This window comes from Salmo salar, chromosome ssa22, assembly GCF_905237065.1.
Source record: "Salmo salar chromosome ssa22, Ssal_v3.1, whole genome shotgun sequence".
Lineage (NCBI taxonomy): Eukaryota > Metazoa > Chordata > Actinopteri > Salmoniformes > Salmonidae > Salmo > Salmo salar.
The window spans coordinates 22,616,582-22,636,053 of NC_059463.1; the positions used below are offsets into that span (position 1 = coordinate 22,616,582).

General features: G+C 43.9%; 1 protein-coding gene across 1 annotated transcript in view; it reads right to left on the reverse strand.

Annotated features, from left to right (window-relative positions):
* Nucleotides 1–4,536: 4,536 nt before the first annotated feature.
* Nucleotides 4,537–19,472, reverse strand: part of LOC106583001 (plexin-A2) — a 50,705-nt gene continuing 35,769 nt past the window's right edge. The window contains exons 13-32 of the mRNA XM_014166698.2: nucleotides 18,837–18,988; nucleotides 17,842–17,959; nucleotides 17,555–17,691; nucleotides 15,478–15,645; nucleotides 14,604–14,697; nucleotides 14,207–14,446; nucleotides 13,947–14,090; nucleotides 13,158–13,392; nucleotides 12,868–13,010; nucleotides 12,468–12,736; nucleotides 11,078–11,144; nucleotides 10,725–10,871; nucleotides 9,908–10,067; nucleotides 9,662–9,765; nucleotides 8,421–8,517; nucleotides 8,099–8,292; nucleotides 7,825–7,994; nucleotides 7,499–7,711; nucleotides 6,777–6,927; nucleotides 4,537–6,565 (exon numbers count right to left, since the gene is read on the reverse strand). Of these exons, the coding sequence (XP_014022173.2) occupies nucleotides 6,470–6,565; nucleotides 6,777–6,927; nucleotides 7,499–7,711; nucleotides 7,825–7,994; nucleotides 8,099–8,292; nucleotides 8,421–8,517; nucleotides 9,662–9,765; nucleotides 9,908–10,067; nucleotides 10,725–10,871; nucleotides 11,078–11,144; nucleotides 12,468–12,736; nucleotides 12,868–13,010; nucleotides 13,158–13,392; nucleotides 13,947–14,090; nucleotides 14,207–14,446; nucleotides 14,604–14,697; nucleotides 15,478–15,645; nucleotides 17,555–17,691; nucleotides 17,842–17,959; nucleotides 18,837–18,988 (3,099 nt within the window). The 3' untranslated portion in view covers nucleotides 4,537–6,469. The remainder of the gene's footprint in view (nucleotides 6,566–6,776; nucleotides 6,928–7,498; nucleotides 7,712–7,824; nucleotides 7,995–8,098; nucleotides 8,293–8,420; nucleotides 8,518–9,661; nucleotides 9,766–9,907; nucleotides 10,068–10,724; nucleotides 10,872–11,077; nucleotides 11,145–12,467; nucleotides 12,737–12,867; nucleotides 13,011–13,157; nucleotides 13,393–13,946; nucleotides 14,091–14,206; nucleotides 14,447–14,603; nucleotides 14,698–15,477; nucleotides 15,646–17,554; nucleotides 17,692–17,841; nucleotides 17,960–18,836; nucleotides 18,989–19,472) is intronic.

Below are 19,472 nucleotides of genomic sequence, written 5' to 3' on the forward strand. Positions count from 1 at the left end.
ATAAATCCAGAGAATGCCAGACTTTGATGACAAAGTTTGATGACAAAACCGCCGCACCATCTTCATGTTTAAGTGAGCACATCACAAGCCAATGTGAGTCCAAAAATGTATTGTATGCTGCTGCATACATTATGTAATATGCAAGGGAGATATGTATACTGTAGCTAAGAAAGTAATACTAAGTTTATGTTGTGTAGTAAGCTGTTAATAGCCAGTGTGCTTCACCCTAATAATTTGGTCTATTTTCACCTCTTAATTTCGCCTAACGTTACTGTTCTGACTCAGTGGTGCTGCACATGTAGCCTATAACCTGTTTTTGAGAAACGTCATCATCTAATATTGTAAGAGGTTTCATTGTCTGCTTATATGCCCCCTTTATTTATCCTATGGTTCTGACTTGATTTACAGGGAAAATACAGTAATAGCAGCCCATGTTCTGTATTCTGTCACTGTACATTTCAAAACTGCTGAACACATAGTTATATTGACTACGTCCGTCGTCACTCGCTCATTAATGTCTTTATCGAAATTACGGAATGACTCTTGTCCGCTCATCGTTCCCTTATGCCATTCTTTGTACATCTCAATTGTTAGTAGAAACCACATTTGTTTAAGCAAGTCAGCCATATCAGCTATGTTTTTTAAAAAGGCAGTAAACGAAGCTGAATTAATTGTTTTCGCTGCCAGACAAGGCTCCGCTGATAGCCAGGTGTATTGGTAGTAAGGATTCACTCCATTGTGCTTTATGTAGGCCCTAACAGTTTGTGGGCACCTCTTATCGCCATTATAGTGCAATTCATTTATTGTTTAGTGTTGTGTTGTGTAGGTCTTTGCTGGCATGCATCTAAGAAAAACAGTTTGAATTTGCCCCACCAGGATTTACATGCTAAAATCGCCACTGGATACAGCAAAATGGCACTGTGTACCTCCATATATATGATGCTAAGGGAATATGTAATTATTACTCAATAAGAGATGCCACAGTGTAAAACAGAAAATGATGACTTCTCTTATATCATTGCCAATAATAGCCCTATAGCTAACTAGAATAAAACAATGGAAGACAAATAGACTGACACAAATGCTTTTGCAGTAAGTCATTAGTCTAACAGTTAATGGTGACTTTTGAATAGAATAGGTCCGGCCACGGGCACAGTTTCTCTCTATCCAGGTCTCTGCAGTATTTTCCCTACTCAAGAGGGAGTTGTTTTGGCCAGCCTTGGGCTTTTTCTCACTGAGGTTGGATCAATAGTTTTTTTAAGTGCTCTCTGATACATGGACATTTCAATGAAAAAGCACTTTTCGGGCCTTGATGAAAGTTTCCTGTAATGCAGTTTACACCTCCCAGCCTAAGAACTAAATGATTGTTGCCATCTGATTGTTGCCTACCATCTAGTGGCATGAAAATGAGTTATTCACTAGGGTGCAGGAATCTTATGCAGATATGACTTGTGAAAAAAAGGTTAGGTTGACTTACAAGTAATCACCTTGTTCTTAACATGAGATATGACCAGTTTGTACATTTTGAAGAGGTAGTCTGGGCACCAGACTGGAGATCAACGAGCAACAAACATTATAGGTCTATCAGTCTAGACTATCCATCTATCCAACAACACTGACTATGATGGCTATACTTAGCGCTTTTTTTCATAAACAATCATTTTTAACTACATTATGACAGAATGTGTGTTTGTAAATGTGCACCTGCATAAATTATTATGCGCGTGAGAAAAAGTGAGGTGAGATATTGAGTGATAAATAGTAGATACTAGTATGATTTCTATTTGTGCGTAGTGAACGGCTACACTTTACATAGACTGTTCTGTTGCTCAGGGTCCAAAGAGACTCCAAGGTCTTTCCCATTTTGTATTCATTGCACAGTAATAGCTATGAACTGAAGTATTCAGTTCATAGCTATTAAGGTCTTGCTTTGCCTGGCTCAAACATAATGCAGCAAAGGCTATGGAGGAAGACGAGATCTGGACTATTGAAGCAGCCATATTGTGACTAGTTAGAATCAAGTAGGCTTACTTATGTTCCCATCAAGCAGGGGAAATGCACTCTCAGATTGTATGGTTTATGTGTTGTGATTAAAGTGCCACAGTGTGTTTCTTGTAGCTCTACTGTAGTGTGAATAAATCCAGTTGGTTTCTAGCCATATGCCAAATAATAGGACTTCCTGTAGGCTGATTGTCCATCTGTCTGTCTGTCTGTCTGTCTGTCTGTCTGTCTGTCTGTGTCGAGAAAGTGTGAGCTAGAATGATGCTCCCCAGTGTTTCTTGGGAAGGTGAGCTGAATGCTAGCTGCTGGGTGAAGGGTGGAGGCTCTCTGACAGGCAGACAAGTCAGGCTGTCAGTACTGAAAAAGCCCCCTCTGCCTGGATGTGACAGGTACAGTATAGGATCTTAAAGGCAATGTACCTGTCCCCCACTCCTTTACATAGAGCCCCAGAGGGTTAGTATGAATAATTCATTACTCCTATGGTAAGTACCCTTGAGGCCCCCTCTACTGTACCTACATACTGTAGAATTGTGTGCTGGCTGTAGGACAAGTGGTCAAGTACCATCTCTAATTCAAAACATTTTCTTTGTTCAAATATAGCCACATTTGTGGCTCGTATTAAATTATTTCTATTTTCCACTAATGGATTTTCAGAGATTCTGAGAATCCAATCCCTCTTTCATTTGCTCAAGTGATTTATCTTAGCTCAATAAAATGCTCAGGACAATTTTTGGAGAAAATAAGACAGGCCAGAAGTTATTTACTTTTCCAAGCTCTGGTTTCTGAGCTCTAAAGGTATCAATAATGGAGATAGCCAAATCAATGTTAGCAATTACCCAGATTAATGGACAACAGTTGGACAATATCCAGGAGATCAGTGTCGACCTCTGACATCAGACTGTGGGAGCCCTGCTCAGAGAACCACTCCAGGCAAAACCGATACCAATTTACAACACTATTCAATTTGCATGCTAATGCAGCCAAAGCATGATGAGTAGAGTAGGCTACAGGGCTGGTTTGGTTCTAGTGCTGCTTACTCCGGCAGACAAATCAGCTACCCAATAATCGCATCAGACATTGGCTCCAGTGTAAGAATGGGAACATGAAGTGGAGTTGCCATGAATTATGAAACACAAAATGCTTCAGTAGAATATCCACTGCTTGTTAGCTTCATTGTGAGGCAGAAGGGCCAAGTCAGCGTCAAGGCGTCTATTCTATTGGTATGAAATATTTGAAAGAATAATATGCATATCCATAAGCTACAAGTGTAACATATAATCAAGGCCTACACATGCTGGCAATGACTCATTTATGCTAATTAAAAACACATTGTTGCTGTTAAAGAATCCAGACAAATGTATTTCCATCAGTTGACATTTTAATGTATAGCAACAGTACAAAGTGAATCGTTTGCTTGCAAAATAGTAGTGTTTTGTATGTACAATATCTATACAATAATTTATCATTTAAAAAAAGGTTCAATGGTAAAATGTATTACAGTTTATTGCACCACACATTTATAAATTATCATCATAAAAACGTCACACATGAAACATTTAACACTTAAACAGGACATGGGTTTTCTTATTTTGATTTAACTGTTACTTTTTTTAAACTCTTTTACAAATCTCTATTTGTGGAGTGTCCTCCAATGTTGACCAAAATGAACAGGGCCCTGTTTCCCGATAGCGATGGAATTTAGGCTTAAGAGTGTTTTAATAAGGCATCTTCCCTACAACTGCCGAAGATGTAACATGCGTTTCCCATACTGATAGGCTCTCAGATCAGCTTTCTCCATGCAAATCTTTCCTTAACATTATAATTATTTAACAATACTGACGACGGATCAGTTTCTAGAGAGATATTACCACCTACGGTTTGCAATTATTATTATAACGCTTATCAAATTACATTTATGAAAATGCACTAAATCACCGATTTGGCATATCATTGCATACGTTATGCTACACATCATTAAATATATTGAGACAAATACAGATAGTAGCCTACAACTAGCAAAATAGAATTCAATTGATTGAACATTGCAAAAATCACTGAAGCTGGAAACTCATATCTCCCTCACTAACTTTAAGCATCAGCTGTCAGAGCAGCTCACAGATCACTGCACCTGTACATAGCCCATCTGTAAATAGCACATCCAACTACCTCATCCCCATATTGCTTCTGCACATCTATCACCAGTGTTTAATTGCTAAATTGTAATTACTTCACCACTGCGGCCTATTTATTGCCTTACCTCCCTAATCTTACCTCATTTGCACACACTGTATATAGATTTTCCTATTGTGTTATTGACTGTACGTTTGTTTATTCCATGTGTAACTCTGTGTTGTTGTTTTTGTCGCACTGCTTTGCTTTATCTTGGCCAGGACGCAGTTGTAAATGAGAACTTGTTCTCAACTGGCCTACCGAGTTAAATAAAGGTGAAATGAAATTTAAAAAAACATTAAATGTATTTCTATATGAATGAAATAGGCCTATAGCCTACTGTTTATATTTTAATGCAGTCATCTCAGTTTTCATTTGAAGCATATTTTTATACGTCGCATGTTTGTATTAATTGCAAAGACATTGGCAACTTTGTATTTGTAGTCAGCTTTGTTCTGAAGTTATCGACGGCCACAGAAACGGATAAACCATGTGATTCTGATGTTAGTGGAGATCCTCTGTGTATAATGTGACGCGGGAGGCAAAAAGCATCTAAGGACGGACTTAGCTGTTCTACGAGTTGTCTGAGGCAGGCATTAGATTACGATTGTTTCCGAGTGCTACGTTAATAACGATGGTTTTGGGAAACAGCTTGGAGATGTAATAATATTCCTACGAAGAAGGGTCTAACGATGAATTATGCTTTTGGGAAACCAGGCCCAGGACAAGTAACTGGTCAAAATTACTGTAGAATAATGGAGAAATCATCAAGAGGGTAATGAATGATTTCAGTGCAGATAAACATATCAAACAGAAACCCTGAATTAAAGCAATCCTATGGAGAGTCCAGTTTTATAATGATAATCTTTAAGATGACACAGTGAATGCAGCAGCAAAAAGAATGTCATTTGAATATGTTCAAATCAAACCATTTAAAAGGCTATTCTCTCATCTTGACCTCATCTTTTAAAAACGTTAATGGGACATACTTAAAAGAAAGGTACAGTCTACTTGATAGAACAGGAATCTTGAGTTTCTACCTTTGAAAGTATGCTATGTAGAAACCTGAGGATTCTCTGAAAGTATAACACAATGATCTACTGAAATTCAAGTATCATGTTCAATGTAAACATTGACTGATGGCTGAGAGGTCTCATAAACCAGGAGGAAACTGATCTGACCCACAGGAAGTGTCATTAATCTTCCAGCTCTAAGGAATGATTCCCAAAGCTCCATTGGCTACTTTGGGTCACTGCTAATATACAGTTGGTTAAATAAATGGTCTAGAAACCCACTTCCCTCATTTCTGTCATCCCCAGAGTGCCTTAATAACTTAAGACCACCTTGTTAAACTTTTCTACTTTGGCTACAGGGCATTTTACATTGTATGAAACATGACAGACTTTTAGGACTAAGAGCAAGGGTCCACAGGCTGAAGTGATCATTATAAATAAGGGGTATATTTGGAATGGTTTTCTATTCAGATTTGTTCTCTTTACAAATGTACTGAATTCTGATGGCTTAATTCAATTAAATCTGAACTGCAGTATTTACACAACAGCATAAATAAATTCAAATAGACTCATAGAAGGTTTTGGGCACCAGATTACCTCCCCTCACACTGCATCCAGTTCCCAGATTTAGGCACATGTTTGCACAGGCAGTAGGCAGAGTTACTGTGTAAACATTGCTAAGGCAGATTTGATTGAATCCAGCCCAAAGTACACCATAATACAATTGACCCCCCCACCCTGTAATAAGAGCTTTGTGTGGGTTTTTATGATAGAGTGCTCAGAGTGTGTCTGGTAAATTGAGTGTCTGGCAGGGCTGTAACCAAACAAAAATATTTTGCTACCTTGGATGATCTGGAGATTACATTTTAATGTCACCTAATCGCAGTATTCATTAACTGAAACCTTCAAGAAGCCTTCAAAAGGCTTCCTGAAGGCTTTATGATGCAACATTAGACTTGTCCACTGAAAAGGAAATGTCAGTCCAAGTCCAAGTCTATGATATGCATGTATTTCGTTTTTGTGGTACTGTTTAGTAGTCTCTCGTTGCCTGCACATCCATTACACCTCCACATGTGGCCCCACTGCAGCCGACAGAGTGATGACAGCAGTGCTTGGTGAATTTGCTTGTATATCTGTGCTCTTCCCTTGTTGAGCACTCGGGCTGAATTATTCTGTTGTTCAGTTTCCTTCACCTGCTGCTTGTGGGGCTGCTTGCTCTGCTGGTAGCATGCGACCTGTGTCCTGGGCCTTGTCTGTCTGTGTGTCTCTGAGTACACACGTCCGCCTCAGCTCTCCACAGACATGGCTGCGATGATCTGCTCCACTTTGTAGGCCAGCCTCTGCTTCTGGGCCTGATCCTCCTGCTCCAGGGCCTCAATGATCTGACACACACATACAAGACAGACACGAAATCAGCAAAGCAGGCAGGGAAACACAAGGTTACTGTACTTTGTGCTGCAATTACCCTCCTGTTACTACAAATAGGCAGGCTAAGGGGTACTTTAACTTACGTTGAATCTAGATGCCCCTGTTTTGGATGCCACCCTAGCCCCCTACTGTATTTTGTAAAGACATTGAGGTATAGGGCCTCACCTCTTGGCTGTACTTGCTGACGTAGGCATACATCTCGTGCAGGGCACACAGCACATTGAACTCATTGGAGTGAAGACGGGCCTGCTCGGCCAGGTATGCATTCATGTCCTGGTCACTGATGGCAGGTAGGCGGTTTATATCCGCGTAGTACCTAGAGGGAGACAGAAACACACACGCGCTGTTCTGTCAGCCAACATGTAACCTAAACATAGCAGGCGTGAAAGAAACGCCTGAAACTACACACCCCACATTCTGGACATGACGAGATAAAAACACTGTTGAGAAGTTCTCTTCTGCACTGTTCAACGAGCGCAAGCTGGCAAACGTGTCGCAGCTAGCTGCTACCCACTGGGCACAGACGTCAATTCAACATCTATTCCACGTTGGTTCAACATCATTTAATTGAAATGATGTGGAAACAACGTTGATTCAACTAGTGTGTGCCCAGTGGGTATATGTTTCACTGGGGACTGTTAACAAGAAAGCGCATGCCCAAAAGCGAAAGTCTTGTCACAGGTCTCTTCCTTTTCCCCTGAAAAGCAGATGTCTCCGATGTTCTGCCGATGGCACTGAGGTGGTCCACCACCTGTGACTGTAAGCTGTAAAGGTAGTCAGGACACTAAAGCCAGTCTTCCTCTGTGATTTCAGTGTAAAAGAATAACTACGAATCCCTTAATAATATTACAGTTGAGTGATGTAAGTAAAACACACACTCATCTCACCTCTCCACCCAGCTCTTGTAGTTGGGGATGTCCTTGGCGTAGAGTAGCTTGGTGGAGGGGGAGTCCTTGCCCAGGCGATGCTCTGAGGTGGAGCAGGAGTCCATGAAGGTCTGGGCCACCACAGACAGACAGGCGTCTGTGATGCTGCTTTTATGGATGTCAAACACAAACTGCGGGTTCTTGATCACGTTCACCCAGAAGCGCAGAGGCAGGCTGGGACAGAGGGAGGATGAGAAAGAACAGTTTATAGACAGTATATATATTGAGACGATCAACATAAAATCATTATTGCTTTCAAGTAGCGCATTAAATCTGCACTCCCTCACCAGTTGCTTTTCCATGTGTGGCGAACATCCATGTCATGTATGCCGTGCTTGTCAGCCTGCTCGTCCAGGAAGTCAAACATGTACTTGATGGCGAGCGGAAGAGCACTGCCCCGGCACACAGTGCTGAACAACGTCTCAAATAGGTCATCCACAAACTTCTGCAGTGTACCCTAAAGAAAAAAACCACAGGAATGTTAAAAACACACCATAGCGTTGGAACAAAATGACTGAATCTGTAATTGCTAAGATGCTCTGGGGGAGAGTAAGGGAATACCTTAGTAGCCAGTAGCCTGGTCAGGTATATCTCGGACACCATCTTAGAGCCGCGCTCACCCTCCTTCTGGTCCCCATGGTCGTGGTTCTTGACCAGGTGCCACACCTTCACCCCACTCTCCATGTCCGGGGTGAGCATGGGCACGCGGGAGTGAGGGCTGTCAGGACTGGTGGGGGTGGAGCGGAACGGTACATCTGCGGAGAGAGAGGGTGCCAGACAGACAGTCACGAAATATTATCTCAGTCGGTCCGGTAGAATAATGAATAGGTAAGTGAGTGGTTTGGTGGTGAGAGTGGCTCCATGGCAGGCCTGATTGACTGACCGTATCTACTGATGCTGCGTGGGAAGCTGGCTGAGGAGGGCAGGTTGTACGAGGACATCTGCTTGGGCACCAGGGCTACCACACAGTGGTCTGACACCTGCAGGATTCATATGGAAAACACAAGGGTTCATGCCAGTTTGACCCACTCCCAAATCAACATTATTGGGTCAAAACATGACATTGATATGAGAAATTTGGCCCGATGAAGACCAATAGAAGTTATTCAATTTACAATTTGGGATATACAGTATAATGAACTTGAACTTAGTGGGTAAGCAATGGTGAAGAGGTGGGTTTTCAGGCGGGACTGAAAGATAGAGATGAACTCAGAGTCACAGATGGCTGGAGGGAGGGAGTTCCAGAACCCTCTGCGCAACCCTGGAGAAGATGCTGTCACTGAAGCTTTGAAGCTTGGACCTGGACACGAGTCACAAGGTGGCCTGCTGTGGTAGAACGGAGTGAGTGTGTGGGTTGCACAGGAGGTTGGTGGCACCTTAATTGGGGAGGATGGGCTCATAATAATGGATGGAACGGAATAATTGGAATGGTAATTAAAATCCTCTCTGACCCTTCTTCTCCCTTACCAACCCTGCACAGGAGGCTGCTCATAATAATGGCTGGAACCCATTCCATTCACTTCATTCCAGCCATTATTATGAGCCATCCTCCCCTCAGCAGGCTCCTGTGGTGGGTTGGTAGGGGAGAAGAAGGTCAGAGAGGTGTGCATGCCTTTTGCAGTAAAGCAGGCTCCCAGCATGAGTAGAATTCACTGCTGCTGCTCTACAGGAGCCACAGACCGGGCTGTCACAGAACCAGGTATGTAGCAGAGGGGAGCATTTCCCCCCAGAGAGACTAAAAGTAATCGAGGGAAATTGTTCATTTCCTTGATAGAGTTTATCAACACATTCATCTCTTTCAAACCCCCCTCCTGGTGTGGCAGCTAAAGTTGGATGTCTTTGTCTCTTGGCTTAATGCAAACATGTTTTACACCCCATAGTCAGAGCATTTGTGAGTGCAGAGTGAGATGGACTTTAATGTGTTTACACTAGTGCTCTATTTAAAGCTGATTAACATGAACATCCCCCATGATCTACCCGTAGCAGGAAGCAGCTGACTCATACAGGAGATGAGAGAGGTGGATCAGTTTGGTTTACTATGGCCAGAGGCAGCATTGTGGACAACAGAATGTACATTCATGTTAGTGAACTGTGTGATGGGGATTGGGGATTGAGTGGTTGGACCTGATAGTGCATGAGGGTGTTTAGTCTCTTCCAGTCTCCTTCAATCTTAGTGGTGATGTCTTCATCCTGCAGGACCACCCGTGCCGTCCTCCCCTGGCGCCATTCTGGTGGGGGGAAAAACCCAGGTGTGCATCTATGAGTCCCTTTTCAAGGTTCAATAAGTCAGACACAAGCAGACAGTGAATAATCACTGTACTAGTTATTGTATGTCATCCATTCATTCTGACCGGAGCCAGTCTGTCTCACCCAGGTCCATGTCCGCAGCCCGAGGCCTCTGGGAGAAGTGCATGTTCCTACAGACAGCATCCAGGATTTTCTCCTTCACCTGGGTGATGGTGTCACAGTTGAGCACCTTGACGGGGAACTCAGGGCTGTTCTCGTTGTCTGGGTTCACACAGCTCAGAGTCTGAGGAGGGAGCAGAGAGAGAGAGTGCTGTTATTAGTATTCACTGTCCCTCTCTTTAAATTGGCCTCCTGGCTGCATGGAAAAGGCTCTCCTCTCCTTGTGTGCCATCTCTCTCACAGCTTTGGCCAGAAATGTCATTTCACACTTTCAGCTGGATGTCGCGTTGCCAGCTCTAGTGGGGCATTAAATGGATAATGAGACACAACCTCTCCCACAGGGTGACCAGAGACGTGACATCTTGTAACTGGGCTGCTCTCAGGCTAATGCCTGGGGGATGAGCCACACTGCTGCTGCATCCAACTTCTGCTTTAGCTACGGACAAGTTCTCCCAGTGGCCAAGCCTTGATTACATCATCAGTTTTAACTCTTAGCTGATTGTGTCACTGAACAGCATGTCAAACATTATTTGTATCATCCTTTTGGTTCTTTACTGTTGTATTATCTACAGTAGCCAATGAATTTTCTCCTATTCAGAGTTTTAACATAAGGGCACCATGAGTTAATATTTACAGAGGCGCACACAGCATGTCACCTACCAACTGTGGTGTAAACAAGCCTCTCACTTTTATGGTGGTAACTATAATTAAGAAAATACTCCAAGTGGTTTTAATAGAATCTGACATCTAAGACATATTGTCATATGGTATGGTGACTCACCAGGGTCTTGTAGTCAATCTGCTGGCGGATGAGTTTGTCTTCACTGAGGGAGTAGCGCGCCTCCCCGGTGATGCAGTCTATAGGTCCCTTCTCCATCTGCTGCTTGATGGCACAGTACAGCATGAAGAGAGGCTCACCTGCACACTCCTTTGTCCAGGAAGGAAAGGAAGTGTGAGAGAGGAGAGGATTGAGAGCGGAAAGGAGAGGAGATGTACATTGTTCATAAAACACACGTGCAATCCCAACGCACATAGAAATCCATCTGGTGTATAATCAATAACAATCATTCGAGGATTGTAGTGATATATCATGGTGACATCTGCAGTGATGAGGTTCCAAGTCATTGATATTACCTTAAGGAATTTGTGAAGTAGGAAGGCAAACCAATTAGTCAGCATCTTCTCTGCAACTGACTCGGTTCTGCAAGAAAGGAACAGATGGACACATTTTGAAGAGGGAGTTGTCGGAACGTAGAGTGGTCTGACCATTGAGGTAGAGAGAATGCTTAAGAGGGACGGTAGACAACCCAGTGTTGTGTAAAAAACAACATGGCGAGTTAGTTTATGTAAAAGTAATATGCTGCTCTGCATGGTCTCAGAGGACCAGAACCTGAGTGGTGCGGCTATAGAATGGAACCTATTTGGGTCATGACATAATTGTGCAAAAGCTACTATCTGACCACTTTCTCTCCTTTCACTGTGTCAGCAGTGCTCATCCTATCATCTGTGGCGCTGTATGGGCAAGATCGTGATTTATTATGTATCAATAGATACACTAAAACATACCTGTATGTTCTATCTGATAAAACATTCAAATATCTAACTGTTAAAAATGAACCTTTTGCCTCCCTTTAGAGGTCATACTACAGTATACCTCCATTGCAGCTTCCTAACTTGCTCATCTCTTTCCTTTTCCAAAGATGGTGCCGATAGACATGGCAGCTCTGCTTCTAGCTCCTAGCTCCTGCTCAATGCTCCATCTCATACATATAGCTGGCTGTCACTTCTTTCCCATAGCCTGCATTCCATTATCTTCGGGATTGTTTTTGTGACTGCAGAATGTTTGGGCTAACAAGGTCAGCCTTGCTGGCTCCCATGTTAACACATCCTTATATTTAAAGAGTGTGTCTCAGATTGAGTGCCTCCTATGAAAGATTTAGCAGGCTTCTCCCAGTCCTGGGAAAACAATGTGCTGTGCAGAATAAAGTGAGGTGGAGGGGAGGAAATGTGAGCTACAGCTGAATGTTTCATGAGTGGCACATAGAGTATAAGTCAGACTGACAATGGCTGTATACCCTCCCGCTTTCTCGGTCTCTCTCTCAATTCAAATCAAGGGCTTTATTGACATGGGAAACATATGTTGTCATTGCTAAAGCAAGTGAAATAGATGATGAACAAAAGTGAAATAAACAATAATGAACAGTAAACATTACAGAATTTCATTACAGAATTTCCAAAAGAACAAAGACATTTCAAATGTCATTTCAAATGTGTTACGTGTTGTAACGATGTGCAAATAAATATACAAATGAGTTGTATTTACAATGGGGTTTGTTCTTCACTGGTTGCCCATTCTTGTGGCAACAGGTCACAAATCACTACTGTGGTCTCTCTCTCTCTCTCTCTCTCTCTCTCTCTCTCTCTCTCTCTCTCTCCTCTCTCTCTCCATTTGTGACAGTTATTCTGTGTGATAGGAGGTTTTCAGCATTCATAAAAACAGGTAACGAGCGTTCTCTGTCTGTACCTGCGCAGCAGTAGTTTAGGGTGGTTCTTGCTCTCCAGGTTGCGCTCGATGAGGTCAGAAAGGAGGTGTTTGAGCACGTCTGTGGCGTACTCCAGACGGCCCTGCAGCGCAGTCATGATGAGCGAGGCCACGTAGCCGCGGTCACGCATGGAGAAGGAGCGCTGGAGTTCCAGAGTACGAATAAATGTCAGCAGGAACACTTTGTTATTCACCAGCTGGGCAAACTGCTTCAGAGCCTTCTCCACACCCTGCTGCCCGCTCCCAGACACCTACACACACACACAGAGAGAACCCTCAGAGAGTAAAGGGATCTTGCATGGGGTATATCATCTGATTCTACAAATAATGTACAGATACAGTAGATGTTGCCAAGTTTGTAATGGTGGTAATGGTTGGTTACCTCCAGCTCCCTGAGTACAGGATGGTCATCGAAGCCAGGGAAGAGGACTCTCATGGTATAGGTGCGGTAGTCCAGGTGGGGGATCCCAGCCCTGTCCAGGTCACTGGTCAGCTCGTTGATGTCAGTCTGCAGCTCAGCGAAAGCTAGGCGCAATTACAGAGAGAGAGAGAGAGAGCGCATGATTGGAGGAATCTAGTCCATATTCAAGCTTTTTGTGAGTTATTATCATGTTATTGTTCTCTTGTATGGGCAGTTGAGATTGTCTGATAACATGTGCTGGTCAGATTCACCTTCCTTGCACTCCAGAGCCACTCTCGACTCCAGGTTGTCCATCTGCATCTGCAGGCGTTTGAGAGTGAGGTCATTCTCGTGCGACTTGCGTCTGTAGGCCAATAGGACGATGAAGACGATGATGAGCAGCAGGCCTCCTCCAGCCGTGATGCTGAAGATGGCGGGGAGGGTGAGCAGGCTGTCTGAGCGGATGTGGACTGCACCAGGAGAGATGTGGAGACCACCCACCTGGACCTATACATAGACAATAAACCATAAACACACGCGTGCATAGGCCCTCATGCAAAATGTAACACATAGGTAAACTATACTGATCAATAGTTTCCTTTTTATATGTTTGTTTGACCTTGGCCAAGCTGCATTTGACTTAAAGTCCAAGTGCAGTCAAAATTCAGTTTTCCGGTGTTTTGTATCATATTGTATAGCAGCTAATGAAAAGAACAGTGTAAAAATCTGAAATAATTTGATCAGTGTTACTTCCAACCAGTTGCTGGTTGAAAATACAATCTACTCAAGAACTTCTAATCAGCAGGTTTTGCATGGGTGGAGTTTTGGCTTGCTTGGTGACATCACCGAGTGGTAAATAAGTTAATAGACCAATAACAAAGAGAGTTCCTAACCTGTCTACCATTAACAGCTAGTTTTCAGTTTTCCCCTCCCCATTCAGACCACTCACAGACTGTCTTATCAAAATTCTTCCTTAATTGTTACACAGAAATGATTTGATACAAAAACGGCTGCTTTGGGCCTTTAATAGTTTATCTAGAACTGGACTTAGACAAACTGACCAGGACTTTGTGCCGGCCTGTGAGGTTCGGTGGCTCACAGAGGAGCTGTGTGTCAGAGACGGTGAGGGAGCAGGGTGTGTCCCCGATCAGCACAGTGTAGTTCAACCTGGCCCCTCCAGATGTCGAGGGCACCAGGTTACGCCCCTGCAACACAGAGAGGGATACCCCACATCCGTCAGGTCAGTAGATAGAACTCCTCATCTTATGACAGTAGTGCTACAGAGTCATGGGCTGCTCTAGGTTGGACTGGGTGGTCCCACCTTGAGTATGATGGGGGAGCCAGGTTTCTGCTCTAGCACCCCAGACAAGCTGAAGGGCTCTAGGTAAGGGTTGGGGTAGTAGATGAAACTGGTGCTGTTGTAGGTGAGCAGGGCCTGCACGTTGTTGAAGACAAAACCAAACTCCTCCACGTGTTTCACTGACTCCTGCTCCGGTGTGTACTCTGCCTTCAGGGAGGGAGCAAAGCAGCTTATCGTGGTGGTGTTGAGCACCTTACACACCTGGGGAGCGATCCAGGGACAGAGACAGACAAGCACAAAGAAATACTTGTCAACACTTTTGAAATGCCAATTAGAATTGGCCACCATTTCTCAGGACAAGACAATATACAGGACAGGGGAAAGAGATACAGTAATATGTTATCAGTGACAGACTCACGTTGACAGACTCGTGACCGGCATACTTGACCCTGACCCTCGGCTCCTGCACCACATCTAGGTTGGTCCCTGTCACCATCAGGGTAGTGTGTCCACTAGAAAACACAACACATACACCATTTTACACCTCCATGTTGGCCACTGAATAGGTGATCCGGTAGATAAACGGCAGTTTCCTCGGCTTCCTGTCGTCATCAAAATCACCTGATTTGTGTTGAGTTGTACTTTTTGGTACCAGGAAAACATTGAACTGTTCTGGGCAGTTAGAGCCAAGTGGAATGGTTCTGCCAGCTGGCTTCCTGTTTATTCATCTATCAGGTATCCAAGACTGGCATTTCCTGAATGCTACCTGATTGTGTTACATATATTAACACAAACAAACTAGCCATGATATCACTTGGACTAGATGTAAAGCTCAGAATAAAATGAGACCGACCTGAAGAGAAGAGAGAAACTAAATGGAAAAGTGGAACATCTGTCTAGTCAGCTTGAGATGGATCCAGTCATTCCCACACTTCAAAGGATACCTAAGCTTTGGTGGCCACATGGTGTGACTGCACACAGATGATGAGACGATGGGACTTTAATTATAAGTCTGTGAAATCCTCTGTCAGTTGACAGAGTAGAAAGCCACTAGCCACTCCACTGCATAACTTCTCCCTGGCTGGCTGTTTCTGTGTCCTCGAGTCACACCCCGCACTGCACCAACTATCATGCATAATCTTTGACAGGAAGGCCAGCAGAGCAGGTTGCTGTGGTGCCTTGCATCTTCACTCACCTTATCCCTCAGTAATATACAGCTGAACCAAATGGAGGAAAAACATCAATAGTTGATTAAAATATCAGTTTATTCTTTGCTGGGGGGGCTACTGTACCTAGTGATGCTCCACTCTGGCTCGATGCGCTGGACTGTGGGATCCTCAATGTACTCAAAGCTCAGGTTTCCTGGCACCTTGGCCAGATCCACAATGAGGCTGACCTGCACCAGGCCAGCGCCCGTCACAGAGGGTGCCGAGAAACACACGATCTCCGACATGGTCCGTCTGGGAAAACCAACAGGGAATACCAACAAGGTTAAATTCCTTTGATTCTGTCTGTGCCTACTCTTTACCGCGTGGGAATCTTAACTCTACTACAGTGAGTTATGCGCATTACCATGCAGGGCGAGCGAGCATTACTGTCTGCCTCTTCCTCAATAGAGACACGTTACAGAGGAAAAGTGGTAATTAGAGGATTTATAGCTAATGGTTCATTTTCTTCACCCTACTGACTCTCACAACGAGGGCCTTTTTGATCTTTAAAGGTCCAAAATGTATTTTTTTTCTCAGTATCAAATAGCAACTCTTCTGGATAACAATTAAGTACCTTCTGGGATTGTTTTAAATTAAAATGGTCGAAAATAAACAAAAATGGCTTCTTAGCAATTTCTCAATAAATCATTTCTTATTCATTTTCTTGGTCTACTAACTAAGTTAATGCCTGGTGCTGTTACCAGGCAGGTCAAAACTCCATCCCACCAATTTCAGGGAGTCTTTTCAAACAGCTCTTACACTAAAAGACCATTATCATAATTAATCCAACCTCATAGTGTGGAAAAATACACTGTATATACAAAAGCATATATACAAAAGTATTTATGCAAATGAGTGGATTCGGCTACTTCAGCCACACCCGTTGCTGACAGGTGTATAAAATCGAGCACATAGCCATGCAATCTCCACAGACAAATATTGGCAGTAGAATGGCCTTACTGAAGACTATGGCATCCTATGACTTTCAACGTGGCACCGTCATAAGATGCCACCTTTCCAACAAATCAGTTTGTCAAATTTCTGCCCTGCTAGAGCTGCCACGGTCAAATGTAAGTGCTGTTATTGTGAAGTGAAAACTTCTAGGAGCAACAACAGCTCAGCCGCGAAGTGGTAGGCCACACAAGCTCACAGAATGGAACCGCCGAGTGCTGAAGCGTGTAGTGAGTAAAAAATGTCTGTCCTCGTTTGCAACACTCACTACTGAGTTCCAAACTGCTTCTGGAAACAACTTCAGCACAAGAACTGTTCGTCGGGAGCTTTATGAAATGGGTTTCCATGGCCGAGCAGCTGCACAGAAGCCTAAGATCACCATGCAAAATGTCAAGCGTTGGTTGGAGTGGTGTAAAGCTCGTCGCCATTGGACTCTGGAGCAGTGGAAACGCGTTGAAAAATAATCTGGGTTTGGCGGATGCCAGGAGAAAGCTACTTGCCCCAATGCATAGTGCCAACTGTAAAGTTTGGTGGAGGAGGAATAATGGTCTGGGGCTGTTTATCATGGTTCGGGCTAGGTCCCTTAGTTCCAGTGAAGGGAACTGTTAACGCTACAGCATACAATGACATTCTAGATGATTCTGTGCTTCCAATTTTGTGGCAACAGTTTGGGGAAGGCCCTTTCCTGTTTCAGCATGACAATGCCACCATGCACAAAGTTGAGGTCCATACAGAAATGGTTTGTCGAGATCGGTGTGGAAAACTGGACTGGCCTGCACAGAGCCCTCACCTCAACCCCATCGAACACCTTTGAGATGAATTGGAATGCCGACTGCGAGCCAGCGTCAGTGCCCGACCTCACTAATGCTCTTGTAGCTGAATGGAAGCAAGTCCCGCAGCAATGTTCCAACACCTAGTGGAAAGCCTTCCCAGAACAGTAGAGGCTGTTATAGCAGCAAAGGGGGGGACCAACTCCATATTAATGCCCATGATTTTGGAATGAGATGTTCAACGAGCAGGTGTCCACATACTTTTGGTCATGTTGTGTATATAAAACTCAGGAAAATCACATATTTAACTGCACAGGGCCTTTTAAAATAGGTCCCGAAAAAACAAGAGTAGTACTTTCATCAAGTCCCCACTTTTATATAAGCATCTTTGTAGGAGCTTCCGTAGAGGGTTCTCTTTTGGCCTCCTCCTCTGCACTCACCTGTACAGCTCACAGGTCTGGTTTCCAAAGGTAACATTCACTCTGCTCCCAGCACCCAGGTTCTCCCCCATGATGGTGACCTTAGTGCCGCCAGACTCAGGCCCTCGGCCAGGGGTCAGTCCCACCAGGTTAGAGGTCTGGGAAAAGAGCATTTTCTCAATATTCCACATGGCATGTTACTTTGTCAACTCTGTTGTCGATGACTCATATGATAGTGTATGAGAACAAACTGTTCCAGAGCAATAATACTGTAGTAGAGAGATGTGTACTATGTATGCATTTCATACCACAAAGGAGTAGAGCTGGGAGGACTGAGTTCGTAGTTCTGGTCTACATTCACCAACACACAGTTGGACTGGACCAGGTGCCCTTCCCTGGGTTGTAGAGTCCATCTCACACACAATCCTGTCAAGACACACACACACACAAAGAGAAAGAGAAAGAGAAGAGAGAGAGAGAGAGAGAGAGAGAGAGAGATATGAGAGAGAGATATGAGAGAGAGAGAGAGAAACTACTTTGCTGTACACGTTTTTCAAGTGAACAGAAAGTGCTTTTTTCTGTTGGTCTCTCCATTCAATGTGATTGTGGCAGACTTTCAAAGTAGTGGTAGGTCAATATGGAAGGCCATCGTTCTTCCTAATGGAAAACCAATAGCACCAATAGAATAGCAATGTTAAACTACACCCCATCTCTACCACCCACCATTAACTCGGTCACCATGGCAACAGTGTGTTCTCCATAAATTTGTTAGCGGGTCAATAAGATTAAGGACGCAATGAATAAGTCATTATAAAAACTGACCTACAGTAAAAATAATGGTTGTAATGCCTAAATGAGTAGTCCCAGAAATGTCTTAGGGATTAACCTTTCACCCGACAATAACAGGACCCAATGAATCCTCTTCTCGCCCCCCTCTGCTATGTCGGGCGAGTTTTCCAATTTTCTGCTGGCATGTTCCTTTATACAAGGATATAAATAAGGTGCCCTCAGCCATGGACCAATTGAATGACATGACTGTGAGAGAAACCCATGGCTAACAGATTGTCCCTGCAGTCAGTGACATGCAGCGCATTTCAATTACAGCGGTGCCGTCAGCCTCACGAAGACACACAAAACAGCTCTGCTCTCTACTCCTCAGTACACTAAAGCAAGCCTGCTGCAAGCTGTTTATCTCTATATCATTGGTTGTATTCTTTGTGTGTATGTGTATGTGTTTGAGTGTAAGTGCCTGAGTGTGTGCATGCATGTGTGTCTGGGTGCTTCTGTGCGTGTTGGCTCTTACTGTTCTGCAGTGATGTAGCCCTCTTCCTGTGGAGTGCAATGTACCCCTGCCACCTCCACGTTCCCCAACAGTTCTGAGAAGGACAGGCCCAGGTTCATTCCCTGTATGGTGACCAGTGTTCCCCCCTCTGGAGGCCCTGCCACTGGGCTCACCTATAGGGAGGAGATAGTGGCATGGAGAAGTGTGAGATTTAGAACACTTCAGAACACTGTATATTAGTGTTTCAAAGTGAGAGGATAAAATAATAGGTAGAAAACATATCAATCAGAAATCATGTGGTTCAAATACAGCCTTTAAGTAATATTCCATGCGCAGGCCTTGTAGTAGCACTGCATCACTATGTACAAAGATAACTATTCAGAAGCTCTCCTTAAAACGGCTTGACCACACAAACATCCCTCAGGTCTGTAGTGCAGCTCTATCCCTGTTCCCAGCAGCAGGCAGTAGCAGCCCGGGTCTGAATCAATTCCCTCCCAGACTGCCACTGAAACACTAATAATGTGACAGGGACTTCAAAGGCTCGCGGCTCTTTGAAGTGGGAGCATTAGTTATATGTCTGTCTGACCCACTATGTCTCTCGTAATAAAGAAGGAGTTAGGGCCAAAAAGACTCACAAAATAGGCTGCATAGTGCATG